We start from the raw sequence: 18,347 nt of genomic DNA, 5'->3' as shown, positions 1-18,347 counted from the left end.
CTAGTGAAACAAGAGCAAAGGGTCTATGTCAGTAAAATTTTTGAAAAGACAACCTTTAGTGCATTCCAGAGTACTTTTATTATACCCAACAGAAATTGTCCATTTGGGGACTCAAATTTGAGGGGAATAAAAGTCATTTTGAATAACATACGCAAGTTTTCTTAATAGAGGTGTGTGTGCGCTCTAGTAGAAGTACTATTTTGAAATTGCTGCCTCTTCTAACCTAGATGCATTTTCCAAATAATCTTAAAGAAATTATGGTCACTTAACAAGCCTTGTCAGCAGCTCTGGAGAGTGGCACAGCTGAATGGTGGTAGAGCTGGGACTGGAACTGCTGCTTTGATACCCATGATGCAGTACATCCTTCCTCTTTTTTGCTGCAAAGCTTTGTCCTTTGATGGTAAATTTAATTTTTGAAAACCACCAAAAGTCACAAATAAGGTGAATGACAAGATTTAATAATCCACTCTTGGTCCAAAATGAGCCGGCTTTAACAAGAGTGTTTTCCTTGAATGTTGTAGCTAATAGCCTATAAATACATTTCTAAGACCAAACCAAAAAAGGACAACAGGGAATGATGAAATTAGAATATCCAATCTGCTTCATCTCACATCTACACAACAGTCTCAGAATAAGAATTCTAATACTACCATTACTAATTATGATCGCTGAAGACAATTTTTTTTTTAATTTTGATAAAGTCCAAATTATCAGTGTTTTGTGTTGTGGATTGTGTTTTTTGGAGTTTTTCTGTTTTGTTTTGCCGCACCGTGCACGGCTTATGGGAATCTTTAGTTCCCCGACCAGGGATCGAACCCATGCTCCCTGCAGTGGAAGGGCAGAGTCCTAACCACTGGACCGCCAGGGAATTCCCTAAAAACAGTTAAACAAATTTTAATTGAATATGCTTGCTTCTTTCTGGTCCCTGCTCCCCCCCACCCGCATGCTTTTTTTGGGTGTACTAAACCTTCATTGGTTGCTTATCAGATCACATAGCCATTGTATATTGTACTCTGTCTTTTAACCTCATTTAGACTTGATTTTCTAAGTAGCTATATGTTTAATATAGTACCACCAGTTCTTAAATCAGTGTCTCTGGTCATTTTGGTCTAAATCTTGTTCTCTAGTTCCAGGGGTGGCAAAGACCTTTCTGAAAAGGGCAGGATAGTAAACATTTAGGCTTTGAGGGCCAAAAACAATCCTGTCACATATTTTGTGTGTGTGTGTGTGTGTGTGTGTGTGTAACATCTCTTTAAAACCATTCTTTGCTTGAGGACTGCACTAACATACATCTGGCTGCAGTTTGCCATCCGCTACTCTAGTAGTTTCCGGAAGAAGTGCTCCTGGCATCAGTGTTCCGGTTTTGCTGGATGTAAAATCCTTGGCTCGTGTACTGATGAGCCATATATATAAAGTTTGACGTATATTTGAAATACGTAACTTCATTTTCTTCTGGTATAAAACATTGCAGTTGAAGTCCGGTGATGCTCTAATTGTCCTTGTAAGTCACTTGCTGCTTTTGCCTAGAGCCCAAGGGATTTTTTTCTTTTTTTTCTTTTTCTTTGCAGCCCAGTTGGTGTTGGTCATTCTGGGTTGATAATTCTCAGGTATGTGTGTCCATGATACATGTTTTTTTTAACCTCATAATTTTTTCCTCTTAAACCATTCACTTTATTTTTTTCCAGCTTTATTGAGGTATAATTAACAAATCAGAATTGTATGTATTTAAGGTAAACCACACGATATTTTGATGTTAGTAAACGTTGTGAAATAATTACCTCAGTCGAGCTAATTAACATATCTCACTCACATAGTTACCCTGTGTGTTTGAGGGAGTGGGGACGTGAGATCCCTTTAGATCTCCTCTCTTTAGAGGATGTCAAGCATGGAATACACTATTGTTAACTGTAGTCACCATGCTGTACATTAAACCTCCAGAACTTAATTCATCCTGCGTGATTGAAACTTTGTGCTCCTAAAAGTTTTCTCGATTTTTAGTTTTTGTTTCATTTCCTGATATGTTGCATCTTCGCCTAAAATTAGTACATAATGTTTGCCACTGCCTCTTAAACGATTTCTCTGCTCATTTCTTTCTGGTATGTTTTTTGTTACGAATTCCTTGTATTGCCTCACTTCTGAGTTTTCTAATTTAGGCTCTTCTGTCATTGTCTTATCTTTTAGCTCATTTTGCAGCAGGACATAATTTTGATTGGCTTCCTCGCCGTCTGTTTCCAGCACACGTTTATTGTCTGAACAGACGCCAGTCTGTTGTTCCTTATTCACTTCACGTGAAGGTTTTTCTAAGTTTTTAGAAGGAAGTGTGGCTCGGGATAGTCTTTCTGGCTTCACGTAACTCCTCAAACCTTCGACTCCTGTTGGACACTGCTACCCTCTTTTTCACATGCCTTTTCACGTGGTACTTGCTTTTTATCACAGCAGCTACCCCAGAACTCAGCTTGGCAAGGATATGATGGCATTAAAAGGATGTAGAGCAGTCCTGTTGAAAGTGAGCTGCGTCAAGCTGGTCCTTTGCCTAGAGCCTGACAAATGTCACATACTGGAGCCCCTGTGCATTTGCTGTGACGCCCTGTGACAGTTTGGTCGACTGTTAGGGTGATGCTGCTGCTGCTGATCTGGAAACCACACTTGAGAAAACAGTAGGACTTTTTTTTTTTTTTTTTTTTTTTTTCCAATTTATTTTATTTTTTGGCTGTGTTGGGTCTTCCGTGATGCGCGCGGGCTGTCTCTAGTTGCAGCGAGCGGGGGCTACTCTTCATCGCGGTGCATGGGCTTCTCATTGCGGTGGCTTCTCTTGCTGCAGAGCACGGGCTCTAGGCGTGCGGGCTTCAGTAGTTGCAGCACGCGGGCTCAGTAGTTGTGGCTCACATGTTCAGCAGTTGTGGCACACGGGCTCTAGAGCACAGGCTCAGTAGTTGTGGTGCACAGGCTTAGTTGCTCCGCAGCATGTGGGATCTTCCTGGACCAGGGCTCGAACCCATGTCCCCTCCATTGGCAGGCGGATTGTTAACCACTGTGCCACCAGGGAAGCCCCCAGTAGGACTTTTTACTGCCTTTTACTTATTTGTTTGTTTGTTTATTTTTTATTTGTGTGTGTGTGTTAGTTTCTGCTGTATAACAAAGTGAATCAGCTATACATATACATATATCCCCATATCTCCTCCCTCTTGCGTCTCCCTCCCACCCTCCCTATCCCACCCCTCTAGGTGGTCACAGAGCACCGAGCTGATCTCCCTGTGCTATGCGGCTGCTTCCCACCGGCTATCTGTTTTACATTTGGTAGTGTATATATGTCCATGCCACTCTCTCACTTTGTCCCGGCTTACCCTTCCCACTCCCCGTGTCCTCAAGTCCATTCCCTACGTCTGCATCTTTATTCCTGTCCTGCCCCTAGATTCATCAGAATCTTTTTTTTTTAATTCCATATATATGTGTTAGCATACGGTATTTGTTTTTCTCTTTCTGACTTACTTCACTCTCTGTGACAGACTCTAGGTCCATCCACCTCACTACAAATAACTCAATTTCGTTTCCTTTTATGGCTGAGTAATATTTTTACTGCCTTAAAAAAAAAAACCCAAAAAACTAGAAGTACAGAAGAAAGATTTTCAGAGTTGTACTGCCAGCCAAGAAGAAAATTCCTCTGGACCCATGTACTCAGATAGGCAAACAGATTTATTAAAAGGAATTTAATATATTCAGATCAAACAGTTTCGGGACAGGTGTGTGCGTGTGTTCACGCGTGTGTGTTTGAGAGAACAGGCTTGCTCGCAGTTGCACGTGCACAGAAATGTATGTTGGGAAAACTGGTGTGTTTCTTTGCCTCCATCTAGCTTTCTTGTTGGGGAACTACTTTTGAGTTGAGGAAAGGGAACAATAGAAAGCATGCTTGCATGCTTGTTAACCCTTGGTGGTGAACACTTGAGTCTGCTTTTGTGACCTGCTACAGCACGTTCCATCAACCGCTAGTTTCAGATGCAATCAGCTTGCCAAATAATACGTTTTGTGAAGGAAACTTGGTGTCCTGCAAGAGGAGGCCAGGACTTGGACGGGGTAGGGAAATCCAGGTTCCTCCATACCAGGAACCGCGCACGGAATCGAGGAGGTGGTTCCAGGTAGAACGTGCCCCTAACTCACACTATAATGAAGAGGCAACAAGGCTGACCTCGCAAGGAGCAGGTGGCTACTTACAAGTGAGGTGCGGGCACAGCTCCCCTCACGCGGACTTGTTGAAGGTTGTGCTCTAGTCTCCTTAGTGAGTTAATGTCCAGTTGGATGACAGTAGGAAGCCTCGGAAGTGCACTGACGGTGCCTCCTGCACCTCTCCTCACCCTTTCTCCTCCCAGGATCCCAGAAAATGTGGGCAACTCCCTCTGCTCCCAACCCCGTTTCTGACTTGTTATAAGTCTGGCAATCGATAGTAGATTACAGACCATACTGCTCCGTGATGTTCGGAGTCCCACAGAGAGCCAGATCCCTGGTGTACAGTTAGCATGGGCGAGAAGTGGGATATGGACTTAATCCGGCCGTTTCTCCCCACAGCAGAGGCATCTGTATAGGTGACATGGCTAGGGCAACAGCCTGCTCTAACCGAACAGGATTAACTGGGCTTTCTGATACCTGGCTCTGTACACACTGGTCTTCACGTTCTCACTTAAAATGCACAGAAAAAGGAATATGGATTTTGTTTAGCCATGCTTTCACGAGACTGTGTCTGTAAATTATAAAGACAGATCCTAGGTTAGAATAAGCCATAAAGATCGAGGTATCTCAACAGCGGTATTTCATGTACCCGCCCTAAGAGAAAGCTAGAACCCGGAAACTCCTTTAATCCACCCTGTAGAACGCGAACGTGGCAACATCGCCCTAAAGTGAGCTCGCGAGCCTGCATCTTCCGGGGACAGTAAGTGCCTTGTCTTCCGGCGAGGAGCCGGGCGAGTGACTGTGCTTTCCTTCCCCGCAGCGTGTCCCATGGGAAGCGGCACAAGCCGGCTCTACAGCGCTCTCACCAAGACCCTGGACGGCAGCTCCGCCTCCCAGCACCCAGAGTATCTGGTGGCCCCCGACCCGGAACACCTGGAGCCCATTGATCCTAAAGAGCTCCTTGAGGAGTGCAGGGCCGTCCTGCACACGCGGCCTCCCCGCTTCCAGCGGGGTTTCGTGGATCTGAGGGCCGACGGCCCCAGTAGTAGCCACACACCCATCCGGGTCATGCAGTGGAACATCCTTGCCCAAGGTACGTCTGCGCGCAGGGAGAGGGGCGGGGCGCCTGGGGAGCTCCCACACGGGGAGGCTAGGAAGGGGTGTCGTCGGGCTTTCACTGCCCAATCCATCAGCTGAAGACGTACTCCTTCCGCTCCACGTGTGCAGACTTTCCGTGCTCGGGGGAAGTGTCTGCTTCGCGGCACGTGCTTCCTGGCTCCTGTTAGCCCGTAAGCTTTCATCAGTTGTCTCCCGCTTTGAGTCCACAGCACTAAGATAGCACCTGGAAGGGGGAAACGTGAGTCTACCGAACGGGTGACCCTGAACCTTCTGCAGGGGATGGGGGCTGTGTAGGGGTGGGTGCTGAGTCGGGTTACTCCTGAGGCCAGGTTCTTATCCAGACGCCTCTTCATATAATTTGAGGCCAGAGATGTTGCTTCAGTTCTCTGTGCTTTAAGATACTCCTTTGTACGGTAGAAAGGACTCCTTTCCTGGGTCCGCTCAGTTAAAGAACAGGTGTGTCAGTCAACCTTATTGCCGATCATGTGGCAGTTGAAATTTTAAGAAGAAACCAGGGTCACCATTTTTTCTGGAAAAGACGGGCATACTCCCTGACTTTCCACTCTTTGATTCATTTGTTTTTTTCCAGGTGTAGGAAAAAGCTGCCCATTTTAAATGGGTGTCATTTATTCTTGAGTGGTGTCTCTAAAGGCCTAGTACGGCTTATTGTAAGTCCGTGTTGAAAGCAGTCTAGAGAGTTAAATGTATTCACTTCATCTGGCATAGTTTAGATCTCTTGCACGCCAGAGAACACTGTCTAAAGCTAAAACTTAAGAAGATCTCATGTCCTGGAACATAGTGACAAGAAATAGTTTTAATACGAAAGGATCGGTTAGTTGCTTGCTTCATCTGCATGGCAAGAGGTCGGTGCAGTAAGAGAAGAGCCACCCAGGGCACCTGGAGCAGGGGAAGCGCTCTGAAGGTCTTGGGTAGCGTCAAGCCTGAGGAGACTCGCAGGTACTTAGTAGCGGTCCTTAGTCGCTGACCACTGACCGGCTTTTTTCTTTCAGCTCTTGGAGAAGGCAAAGACAACTTTGTACAGTGCCCTCTTGAAGCACTCAAGTGGGAAGAGAGGAAATGTCTCATCCTGGAAGAAATCCTAGCCTACCAGCCCGATATACTGTGCCTCCAAGAGGTGGACCACTACTTTGACACCTTCCACCCCCTCCTCAGTAGACTGGGCTATCAGGGCACGTTTTTCCCCAAGCCCTGGTCACCTTGTCTGGATGTGGAACACAACAACGGACCGGATGGCTGTGCCTTGTTTTTCCTCCAGAACCGATTCAAGCTGGTCAACAGTGCCAACATCAGGCTGACGGCCATGACGTTGAAAACCAACCAGGTGGCCATTGCCCAGACCCTAGAGTGCAAGGAGTCCAGCCGACAGTTCTGCATCGCCGTCACCCACCTGAAGGCTCGCACTGGCTGGGAGCGATTTCGATCGGCTCAAGGCTGTGACCTTCTCCAGAACCTGCAGAGCATCACCCAGGGAGCCAAGATTCCCCTTATCGTTTGTGGGGACTTCAACGCAGAGCCGACAGAGGAGGTCTACAGACACTTCGCCTCCTCCAGCCTCAACCTGAACAGCGCCTACAAGCTGCTGAGCGCGGACGGGCAGTCGGAACCCCCGTACACGACCTGGAAGATCCGGACCTCGGGCGAGTGCCGCCACACTCTGGATTACATCTGGTATTCCAAGCACGCGCTCAGCGTGAGGTCGGCCCTGGATCTGCTCACCGAGGAGCAGATTGGACCCAACCGCCTACCGTCCTTCAATTACCCCTCAGACCACCTGTCCCTAGTGTGCGACTTCAGCTTTAACGAGGAACGTTGATGGACATTTATACGTGCTTGTCTGTGTCTCCCAAGTCTTAACCAGGGACGTTTCAGGAAGCTGAAATAAGATGAGAGGTTGACTGAGGAAGGCTCCCCAGTTCCTCTCACTTCACTTTCCATGTCTCCAGCATGCCCTTGGGAAGGAACCCCATTTGCTCACAAACCTTTTCCATTAAAACCTACAGCGAAAAAGGTGTTTGCACTCCAGGTTTGGTTTGTATTGTTTTCTTTCCCTTAGCGTTAATTACATTTTGATCATTTAAGGGCATTATATTTGGCTTTGTTCCGAAGCTCTTTCAGTTTCAGGATCCTATACTGAAATAGACTTGCTCGAATCCCCTGTAATTAACAACGTTTCCAGTTATTTATTTGTGGTTTTTTAAAAATATCAGCAAGTCATGCATGGCAATATTTATTTTTTTTATATCTTCGTGTAAAATTAAGTAAGTAAATTATAGCATTATGAACATTTAAAAACCATGCAAAACATAAGTTATAGAGTAATTCATAGTAATCTTCTTAAAACGTTAAAGATGTTCTTACTTGGGGTCTAATAAAATCGTAGTGTACAAAGGAACCGTTTAGGCTGGAGGGGTTTTTGCTTGCCATTTAAGTGGAAATATCTGTTCTCCTTGATACATTCTTCACAAATCCTTGCTGTGCCTCCGTGTCCCCCATTATTATGTTTCTTGAAGAAATTCCATTTCTGGTTTTCCATCGGAATGCTATCCGTGTACATTTGCGGTCACTCAGAAGTGTCATTATATGTATTGAATATGCTTTGCACAGTAGGTTGTTTCGGAGCTGATATGTGGCAGTGGCTAAGTCAGTGGGACCTTCTTTTCAGAGATGGGAAACTATTTCTAGCCTGTTAATGAGGCTGTCGTTGAGATTTACTAAGATAGCCGGGTGACTGGTTTAAAACAACTAGAAAGCAGAATATAGAGTTAGAAAGACAACCTGGAATTCTCTTCCCTCAGAAATAAAAGTGGTAAAGATAACAGGTGAAACCCCTTCCTAACAAAAATCCCCCCAAAATGGCCCATTGGTAATGAATGGATAGATATTTTAACCCATGAGTTGTAAATATTTAAGATCAATAAATAAATGGTCTTTTAAAGCCAGTGTTTTCGTATCTTGTCTTTTCAATGCAAAGAGAATCTGAGAATAGACTGGATCTTTTAATCCTCTTAATGCGGTGCCCACACCGTCCTTTCCACTCACACCTTCATTTTTAAACTGGACAAAGGTGGATCTGTAGTTGCACGTTGAAGGCATCTGTGCTATGCTTATGAGGCATCGCTCGGTGACAGGGTTGGAGTCCCCAAAGTAGTTCCTCCAGACATTTCTGCATTGGAACCACTTCGGAGACAAATGAGGTTTTCAGTATATGGCATACACGAAATCTTGGGGCTACCTGGAAGGAATGGCAGTTGGGAAGAACATCTGTCATCTGGTTCAGGTCTTAGCATGACTAATTCCTATGTTGTTGAGAAGCAGAATACTGATCCGTACAGCAGGCATTGAATATTGTTTACCTACCGCAAAACACACCAACCTGAAGAGAAATTATCATACCCATATCATAAGCAAATCTGGATGAGAATGGAAGCCAAAAGAGTGTTTGAATTTCAAATGTTGTCCACCAGAACACAAGCTAGCAGGCTGTGGTTTGCGGGTGGAACTGGGGGTGGGTGGGAATGCCACTGAGCAGAAGGGCTTCTGGAATACCAGCAAGTCATCGTTCAGTGTTAGCAGGGCCGCAGGCCCACGCACTTGCCAGTGTGCTTTTGTTGTTCGTAGTTGTCTTCATTTAAAATGCAATCGCGTGAGCATTTTATGTAAACAGGTTTTTAGTAGTATATAAATCTTGATAGGTGGCACCTTTATATTTTATTTTTACTTCCCCTCTAGTCTTTCTTTGCAGGCAGCTCTGCCTTGTGGACCATCAGGGTAACCTGAAGGCATAACAGTAAATAATAAGTCTCTGTTCTAGCTTTTTTTTAAGTATGTTCCATTACTGAGTTTCTCTTATTCCATCCCTGTGTACGTCTTGATCCAGCTTTTCCTTTTATATCCCATAATATTTTGATTGTGGTCGTAATTAGAGTCTTAGAAATTGTGCAGATTCTTGACGACAAAGTGAGAGTGGATTTTTTTTTTTTTTTTCTTCATGCCGTATTTCAGTAGACTCCATTCTACGAGGTAGTGGGAATGGCCGCCTCATTTACTTAAGTAAAGCATAATGGTGTATATCTGTATAACATTTGAGTTCCTTATCTTTGGCTCTGAGGGCTTTACATATGATCTTAAAACTACTCTTAATTTAAAATGGGGCTTAAAAGGTCCACATAATTTGACCAAATTCTCAGCTAATTCGTAGAGACAGGATTCACCCTCAGGTCTGTCATGACCCCAAAGGGCTCCCTCCCTTCCCCCCACCATGTGCCCTTGGTCTTGAGTGAGCGCACATGGGGAGGAAAGTAATATTCTGGGCGTGGAAGAGATTTGTTGAATGCAAAATGGTCAAACACATAAGTCATACTTTTATAGCACACATACAGTATAGAGTTAGAAGCACGATACAGAGGCTGAATAGTGGCTGTAGAGCGGACTTCAGTGACTCGGATGTAATAGTAAAGCAGTACTGCCAAAATTAGAACCTCTGATACCGTTTGCATAGTTTGATGGTGGCTTTTCTTTAAAGGAAGCAGTAAGAGCTGTAGTAGTGTTTCAAACTAAAGGAGGAAATTGATGCAAATATTCTGTATTTGAATCATTCTTTTTTTTTTTTTTTTTTTGCGGTACGCGGGCCTCTCACTGTTGTGGCCTCCCCCGTTGCGGAGCACAGGCTCCGGACGCGCAGGCTCAGCGGCCATGGCTCACGGGCCCAGCCGCTCCGCGGCATGTGGGATCTTCCCGGACCGGGGCACGAACCTGTGTCCCCTGCATCGGCAGGCGGACTCTCGACCACTGCGCCACCAGGGAAGCCCGAATCATTCTTTTAAAACATGCAAAATTTTATAATGAAGGGAATGTTGCATCTAATTACACGATGTGTCTTAGACTTGAGAGATTTCCAAGATTTAAATTCTAAGAAGAAAAACACATGCTCATAATCATAATTGATTTCAATTTTAAAAAAGGAAAGGCATCCAAAAAAATGAACGTGCTTGCATAAGGAGCTCTGATGAACTTTCTAAAATGACAGGTAGAAAAATACGGCACAGGCAGGCCTTTATCTAGAGTGGATGGATACCTGAATGGCAGCGGTCTGGAGCTGGGCTTAATAAAAGCAAATCGTGTACAAGGGCATGGGGCTGTTAAGTAAAAAGACTTAGCTGTGACCACTGTGGTTCTATCTCTAGGGCCTCAGTTTTCTCATCCAGGGAGTATAGCATCCTACCTGCCCTGTCAACCTCATAGATTTTGTGAGGTGTTTGTAAAACGATATTGTAAATTGTAATATAATATGTATGTAAGTCGTTGAGTAAACAATGCTTAAGATTCGGAGCAAGAAAAGGAAGGGGCACTGTTCTGGATGTCCTAACAAGCCACTCTTCAGATCATTTCCAAGGGGAATAATCCTTCAATTTTAAAGGGCAGAACTAATAGTGTTAATAGAAAATTAAGGGACTTCCCTGGTGGCACAGTGGTTAAGAGGCCGCCTGCCAACGCAGGTGACACGGGTTCGATCCCTGGTCCATGAAGATCCCACATGCGGCGGAGCGACGAAGCCCATGCGCCACAACTACTGAGCCTGTGCTCTAGAGCCCGCGAGCCACAACTACTGAGCCCGCACGCCTAGAGCCCGAGCTCCGCAACAAGAGAAGCCACCGCAATGCGAAGCCCGCGCACCACAACGAAGAGTAGCCCCCGCTCGCCGCGACTAGAGAAAGCCCGCGCGCAACAACAAAGACCGAACGCAGCCAAAAATAAATACGAATTAAAAAAAAAAATTGATCCCCAAATAGGTGAGGGGCTGATAGAATGGCAGGATTTTTTTCCCCTAACTCTTGCTCCAGGAAGTTGTGAGGCTGTGGGTTGGTGATTCGGTTCTTTAATTTCAGGAGAGGATTTCAACCCTACTTTGATTTGTGAAATAGAAATATCTGCCTGCCTTTGGGGCCCTAGCTCCCCAGATTTCCGTGGAAAGCTCACTTCTAAGAAAATATTCATTAGGCATGTAGACAGACCCATTCCTCTTGACAGAATGTTAGGGAAAGCTTTGCTTCTTCTAAGCAGCTGGTAAACTGAGACATGAATCTCGGTATGTTGAATTCTTTTTTGCTTTGGCTGCCGGGACATTCAAAACCAAACTTTATAGCTGCATTTTAATTGCTGTGTAACATTCTGTAGCATGTATTCTATTTTCTTTTGCCATCCTGCCTTTTTTTCCCTTGCATCATTGTCTCATACCTGCTTGTTTTTGTTAACTTTCATTTATTCTTACAATATGTAAACTATCTGAAATTCTTTTGAGTATAAGTTAAATTGCCACACTGAACAGATTCAGGCTTCTAGATGTAGACCACTTGCATATGTATTGAAATATGATTACAGAGTTCCGAATCATAGGGAGGAAACACCAGTCAGGAGATAATGATGGGAAGCTGGACATGGGATACCATGACATCTGCCTTACATTGGTAAACCTGAAGGGAACACCCAGCAAAATTCTGCAACATTTCACAATTTACTTTGTGAGAAAGTAAGATCATTGCACGGTGGGATAGACTTATTCAGACACTAACCTTGTGCTACCCCAAGCCCTGCCTTTTTTTGTTGTTTATTTTTGGCTGCGTTGGGTCTTCGTTGCTCTGCGCGCGCTTTCTCTAGTTGCAGCAAGCAGGGGCTGCTCTTCGTTGCGGTGCGCGGGCTTCTCATTGCGGTGGCTTCTGTAGTTGCGGAGCACGGGCTCTAGGCGCGTGGGCTTCAGTAGTTGTGGCACGTGGGCTCAGTAGTTGTGGCGCACGGGCTTCGTTGCTTCGCGGCATGTGGGATCTTCCCGGACCAGGGCTCGAACCCGTGTCCCCTGCGTTGGCAGGCGGATTCTTAACCACTGTGCCACTAGGGAAGCCCCCCTGCCTTTTTTTGGATGGGAGGGAAAGGAGGTTGAGGCCAGAGAAGAAGTTCTGAATCTAGGTCTGCCACTGACAAGCTGAACTGAAACTGACGAGTTAAGTTTTTCTGAACCTTAGTTTATTTATAATACAGGGAATAGACCAAGAAATCTCTTAAAACTGGTTTGCACTTCAAAACAATTTGGGTTACTGCTGCCACTGGTCAAAAATGTTTTTGAAACTTTGGGGAACAGCTTCCCTATCCAATTTTATGAACGTTTCAAGAAAAAAAACAAAAAGTGTGAACTTCAGAGCCACATTTCGTTTTGAAACAGATATGGCAGTACCTAGCTTAATTCGTGTCAGTTTCTTAACCTCAAGTGACTTGGCTATTTCTAAAACTAAAATCTTCCTCGGCAGGAAACCTGTCTCTATTAAACATGTTTTAAAATTTTAGGTTCTGCTCCAAGAAGCAATTCAAAAATATTTTTTGAACGATGATATAGCATTGGTGGCATTAATATATAGCTTCCCGAAATTTTAAGGGACAAGGCACATTAACACAGTGTACTGTTTCATAAGACTTTAAAAGATTCATCCTAATTAAAGAGATATTAAATATGAGAAAAAGGCTTTAGAATAAATGGAATATACAGTATGTAGGTTTTTCTTTTTTGTTTTTTTGTTTTTTTTTGCGGTACGCAGGCCTCTCACTGTTGTGGCCTCTCCCGCTGCGCAGCACAGGCTCCGGACGCGCAGGCTCAGCGGCCATGGCTCACGGGCCCAGCCGCTCCGCGGCGTGTGGGATCTTCCCAGACCGGGGCACGAACCCGCGTCCCCTGCATCGGCAGGTGGACTCTCAACCACTGCGCCACCAGGGAAGCCCAGTATGTAGGTTTTTTAAAAGCCACGTGTGATAGTTAATAGGTATATCTCAAACTACCTTTTTTCTATTGAACATTTTAGAAAAGCTTAGATTAAGACAGATCTCTAAGTGTAAAACTTTCCTTACTGCATCTGGATGGCAGTGGTTCCCAAACCTGGCTGCGTGGTGAAACCACACTGAGATATTTTTCAAAATACTGATGCCCAACTCCCATTCCCACACATTGTAATTTTCTTTTTAATTAATTATTTTTGGCTGCGTTGGGTCTTGGTTGCTCTGCGCGGGCTTTTCTCTAGTTACAGCGAGTGGGGGCTACTCTTCGTTGCGGTGCGCGGGCTTCTCATTGCGGTGGCTTCTCTTGTTGCGGAGCACGGGCTCTAGGCGCACAGGCTTCAGTAGTTGCAGCACGCAGGCTCCGTAGTTGTGGCGCACGGGCTCTAGAGCGCAGGCTCAGTAGTTGTGGCGCACAGGCTTAGTTGCTCCGCGGCATGCGGGATCTTCCCGGACCAGGGCTCGAACCCGTGTCCCCGGCATTGGCAGGCGGATTCTTTTTTTTTTTTTTTTTTTTTTTTTGCGGTACGCGGGCCTCTCACTGCTGTGGCCTCTCCCGTTGCGGAGCACAGGCTCTGGACGCGCAGGCTCAGCGGCCATGGCTCACGGGCCCAGCCGCTCCGCGGCATGTGGGATCTTCCCGGACCGGGGCACGAACCCGTGTCCCCTGCATCGGCAGGCGGACGCTCAACCACTGCGCCACCAGGGAAGCCCGGCAGGCGGATTCTTAACCACTGTGCCACCAGGGAAGCCCCACACGTTGTAATTTAACTGGTATGGGATGTGACCTGCGCAACAGGATTTTAAAATCTTCCCAGGTGATCTAATGTGCAGCGAAGTTACCACAGTATTCCAGTGATTTCATGTCCTACAATCCAGATAATTTGCAGATTCTGTAAAACAGTTTAGTAGCCACCTTTTACGACAGTATCACGTCATTAAAATCTTTTAGACAAAATTTTCTAAAAGTTAAACATACAATGGGATGGGAGGAGACGATATTCTGGGAGAAGACAACTCTGCCCTTAGTTTACAGTCTATTTATAGTTTGGTTTTGACATGGAGTATTTTGCCTTAAATACTCGTTTTGTTTGTACGTTCTCACTTGGGAAGTTGTAATATATCATTTATAAGTCCTGAACCCCCAGCGTAACTGCTGAGGTGCAGTGTTAAGAAAGATAGTTATGGATGCGTAAAAAGTGAAGTAGATTCGTGTCCAGTCAGATACAGCATACCTCAGAGACACCGGGGGTTCCGCTCCAGACCACCAGAATGAGTATCGCAATAAAGCAAGACATGAGTTTTTGGTGTCCTAGTGCATATAAAAGTGACGATACTATACAGTCTGCTAAGTGTGCGATAACGTCGTGTCCCAAAAAAAGCAGTGTATATACCTTAATTGAAAAATACTTTATTGCTAGAAGAATCTAGCCATCATCTGACCCTTCGGTAAGCCGTAATCTTCTCTGGAGGGTTTGAAATACCGGGAGCGTTGCCAAAGACACAAGGCAGGAAGTGAGGAAATGCTGTGGGATATAAGGGCGCCGATAGACTTGCCCGACCGCAGTGTTGCCGCAGACCTTCCATTTGTATAAAACGAAGCACCTGCAGAGTGCAGCACAGTAAAAGGAAGTATATGCCCGTGAGTCTCCCTGCTGCACTTGTTTTTCAGAGGTTTCTGGTGTGATGCAGGAGGCGAGTCAGTGCACTTGCAAACGGGGAAGCGTATCTCATTCTCGTAAGGACTGGCGGCACTGTGCACCGAGTCCGCACAGAATTAGGTTACAACTGTGGAGGACAACGATATAACCGAGGGACTAAAGGACAGATGAACCACAACCACAAAGGACCTGCACTGTGAACTTGCCGTGTTGGCTGTGGAACTAAAAGTAGGGCTCCTCTTGCCTCCCAAAAATATGCTCTGTAATGCCCTCCCATAAGATAGACCAGGGGGCTGAAAGGATCACGGGATGCTTTGTAGGTAAAAGCCCGAATTTTGTTTTTGTTATCGTTAAACACGACTTGTTCGTATACAGTGATCAGAGACGCACTCCCTGAAGCATGCCAGGTGTCAGAGGCGAGTGGCTGGTAACGAATCAGGCGCCGTTGTCCCTTACATCCTGGTTTCACGGCCAACCCCTTACTGGAACTGCCCCTCTCTTGTCGCTGTGTCAATGCTGGTGGCTTCTTATTTGCTTGGCCCTTCCTGGTACGCGTGATACTGTTGGCCCACCGTTATCTTGACCTCAGCTGTCCTGTTAACCATGAATAGTCCCTGGTCTCCATTGCTGGGTTACTCTTCCTCTCCCCTAGCCCGTGTTGTCTTTATATACTTGATGCTTTTCAATCTTTTACTCAGAATTCACTCAGAGTTAAGACCACTCCCCACCCTGAATGGTTTCCAAGCCTATTTATTTCAGAAATATTTTGATGTCTGTCACCTCCAACTCAAATCTAGGTGAAGGAAGGAAAAGCGGTCCAGAGAGAAGCCATCAGTGGCATGGCCCAACGAGGTATGGGTGCCTAAAATATTTGGGAAAAAATACATGTCAGTAGGTCTGTGGCCCGGAGATGCCCAAAACGGGGGTGGCCAGAGACTAAGGCTTGGGAACGTAGGCAGGTGCTAGGTCAAAGGACTTTATTAATAAAGAGTTTTATGCTTTGGATATTTATCTTTTTAGCAAGAGATGCCGTTGAAGAATTTAAAGCAGTCGCAAGGAAGTGACGGAAGAACACATTTTAGAAAGCTCTCATCTGGTAGCACGGGAGACGGACTACAGAGAGGCTTGAGAAGACAAAGCAGTAAGGTGGGGAAGATGGGAAAGGAAGCTGTTTAGAAGGTACCATCAACAGGACTTGGTAAAAGACTGGATATAGGAAGCAAAGGGTCTAGAACGGCCTTCACGCGGTGTCATTTGTTAAGCTAAGAGGAGTAGATTTTCGAGAGAGGAGAGTTCCATTGGACACTCAGGAGGAAGCAGCCGGCAGGTAATTAAACCCATCTTTCAGTCTAGCCTAGAACAATAGATTTGGTAGTTAAAAACCACGTGCGTGGATGAGGTTATCTAACAGTTATGTTGAAGCAAAATCGTAATAGTAAATATAACTACTCTACGGGGAAGAGAGCCCCGTGGTAAGTGCTGCCTTTAAGTGGGAAAGCTGAAGGAAAACAAAGTGGACTAAGAAAGTAGAGTCGGTCAGGCAGGAAGTAAACCAGAAGGAGGGGGTCACGGGAAATCAAAGGGGAATTTTAAGACGTAGGCTGATCACATGAAAAAACGAAGCCCCTGTTTGATGTGACTGTTGGGTTGCTGGAGACCCCAGTGGGAAGCGTTTCTGAGCAGAACTGACCGCAGGCTTCTGAAGAATACGGGCTGTTGGAACAAGGCAACCAAGGAGGTGCGAAAGGGGAGAAGGTGGTGAGTACGGGAAGGGAGGCACACCTGCCTCCTCCCCGAGGTGGCTGTTTGTTGAGGACGGAGGCTGGAATACGTAGATGCTCTTGCAGCAAGGGGTCCAGAAACGGAGTTCACAGCTCACGACCTCAGCGTTCTCTCTGAAGAGGTATACTGGCCATTTGGTAAGCAGGGTGGTGGCGAAAAGGCTGGGACTGCTGCTGGAAGGCGACCCAAGGAATAAATGGGCCGACTGCTGATCACTGTTCAAAAGCCTGGCCAGACTGGAAAATGTAGCCGCATCAAGTCATTGTTATGTGGTTCTTCTCTGATACACTGGACACAAAAAGCAAATGTAAGTTATAATGACTAACAGTTGGAAGGGTTACGATTAAATGCCATACCGCCGCTAAGTCCAATCAGAAGAAACACTCTGATCGGTACATACTGTCCACACGTGTTTCTAAATCTAGACCTTAGGTGAACTTACGCTGAAAGAGACACACAAAAAGTTTTCAGGTTAGAGTGGTGGAGGTAAGTAAGTAGCCTTGGCTTAACCTAATTAAAACCAATCAGTAGTACAGCACAGGCAGAAAGAACTGCTCATTTAAAATGTTTCATTGGTTATCCTCCATGTGATTTAGATTCGTAGCAAATACGTTATTACCAAAATCCATAAATGTCCAAGTGCCGCCTAAAATGCTCGGCATTTGGGGAGGGGTGTAGGCATGGCACAGGTTACCACCTTTGCCCTAGAAGAGGATTATGGGGGACGTAACTCAGTGAAACTTCAGTGCAATAAAGACAACAATACAGTTAAGCGTCAAGGCGTATGATACAGATTTTGAAAGCTGAAATATTTAGGAAATGTTTTTAAAGGAGGTAGAATTTGAGATTAACCCCCAGACGGGATAAGAATCAAGTGAGTTCTTCTCTGAGCTTTTATTAAAGGGTACCATCAAGTGTGTTTATGGAAAAGATAAAAGGTTACAAAGGGAGCTGTTATAAAAAAATCTCTGTCGACCTAAGTAGTGTCTGACCAAAAGCGCAATTAAAGGCCACAAAATATTAAGTGTCGGTTTATTTAAATTTCTAAAAGATGTAAAAATAAGACAACTTTTCTTTGTAGTAGAAAGAGCATTAAAGTGTGGAGTCACAGGACCTAGTTTGGTGTGAAATTACGTTCCTCTGGTCCCTCCACTTCCTAATTTGTACAAGGGCTCGAGTATTATTCGTTCTTCCTCACCCTCAAAAGGTCTGAATGAGAAACAAATGGTCTGATCTGAAATATAAATTAAGTGTGGCCAACATTAAAATAATAAATTCATTATGTAAGTAGAACGTTATAATAATTACATGATTGATAGTAATTAGAAAGGAAGTGGAAACATGCAGATTACTTGCTAAATAAATATTAATGTAATGGAACAAAACAGAAGTAGAGTTTCTTCACGCAGTGGTTGGGAAGGAGAAATAGGACTTCTGTTACTTCGTAACTAAAACAGTATGTTTATAGTAGCTTTTGAATATTGTTATAAATATCACCAGAGACGAGATAAATTTCATTTCTATATTTCAGAAAACCTACTTGAATACACTTTGAAACAAGAGTACAACAAAATAGAATATACTTCAAATGTTGAATATACAAACTATTATAGTTCAAATCTGAACACTGGTACTTTCCCCTTAAACTTCAACTAAAAAAAAAAAAAAAAAAAAAAAAAGAAAGGAAGAAAGAAAACGCCAGGCGTTAGAGCTACCTGACAAAAATTCATGCTGAGCCTTAACTTCCAAGTGACAGTAGAACTGAAACGGATTATGTCTGCGCAGATG

At 44.9% G+C, this 18,347-nt stretch overlaps 2 protein-coding genes across 3 annotated transcripts in view; one reads left to right on the top strand and one right to left on the bottom strand.

The window, feature by feature from the left end:
- The window catches only part of NOCT (nocturnin), a 33,444-nt gene extending 15,189 nt beyond the window's left edge, over window positions 1-18,255 (top strand). The window contains exons 2-4 of one of the 2 annotated variants that reach the window (XR_016393192.1): window positions 4,982-5,254; window positions 6,291-16,866; window positions 18,091-18,255. Coding sequence is in view for 1 of the 2 variants with exons in the window: in XM_022554836.3 (XP_022410544.2) it covers window positions 4,982-5,254; window positions 6,291-7,114 (1,097 nt within the window). In the remaining variant the exon portion in view is untranslated. Of the gene's footprint in view, window positions 1-4,981; window positions 5,255-6,290 lie in introns of both variants that reach the window. The other variant, XM_022554836.3, reaches the window with a different exon arrangement.
- The window catches only part of ELF2 (E74 like ETS transcription factor 2), a 99,748-nt gene continuing 95,908 nt past the window's right edge, over window positions 14,508-18,347 (bottom strand). The window contains exon 12 of the transcript XR_002642207.3: window positions 14,508-16,847. The gene's annotated coding sequence lies outside the window, so the exon portion shown is untranslated. The remainder of the gene's footprint in view (window positions 16,848-18,347) is intronic.

The sequence above is a fragment of the Delphinapterus leucas genome, chromosome 5 (genome assembly GCF_059928025.1).
Source record: "Delphinapterus leucas isolate spDelLeu-1000000601 "Yukka" chromosome 5, BTC_Dleu_Yukka2, whole genome shotgun sequence".
Taxonomy (NCBI): domain Eukaryota; kingdom Metazoa; phylum Chordata; class Mammalia; order Artiodactyla; family Monodontidae; genus Delphinapterus; species Delphinapterus leucas.
The sequence above is the reverse complement of the archived record's forward strand: the minus strand, read 5'-3'. Positions and strand labels throughout refer to the sequence as shown.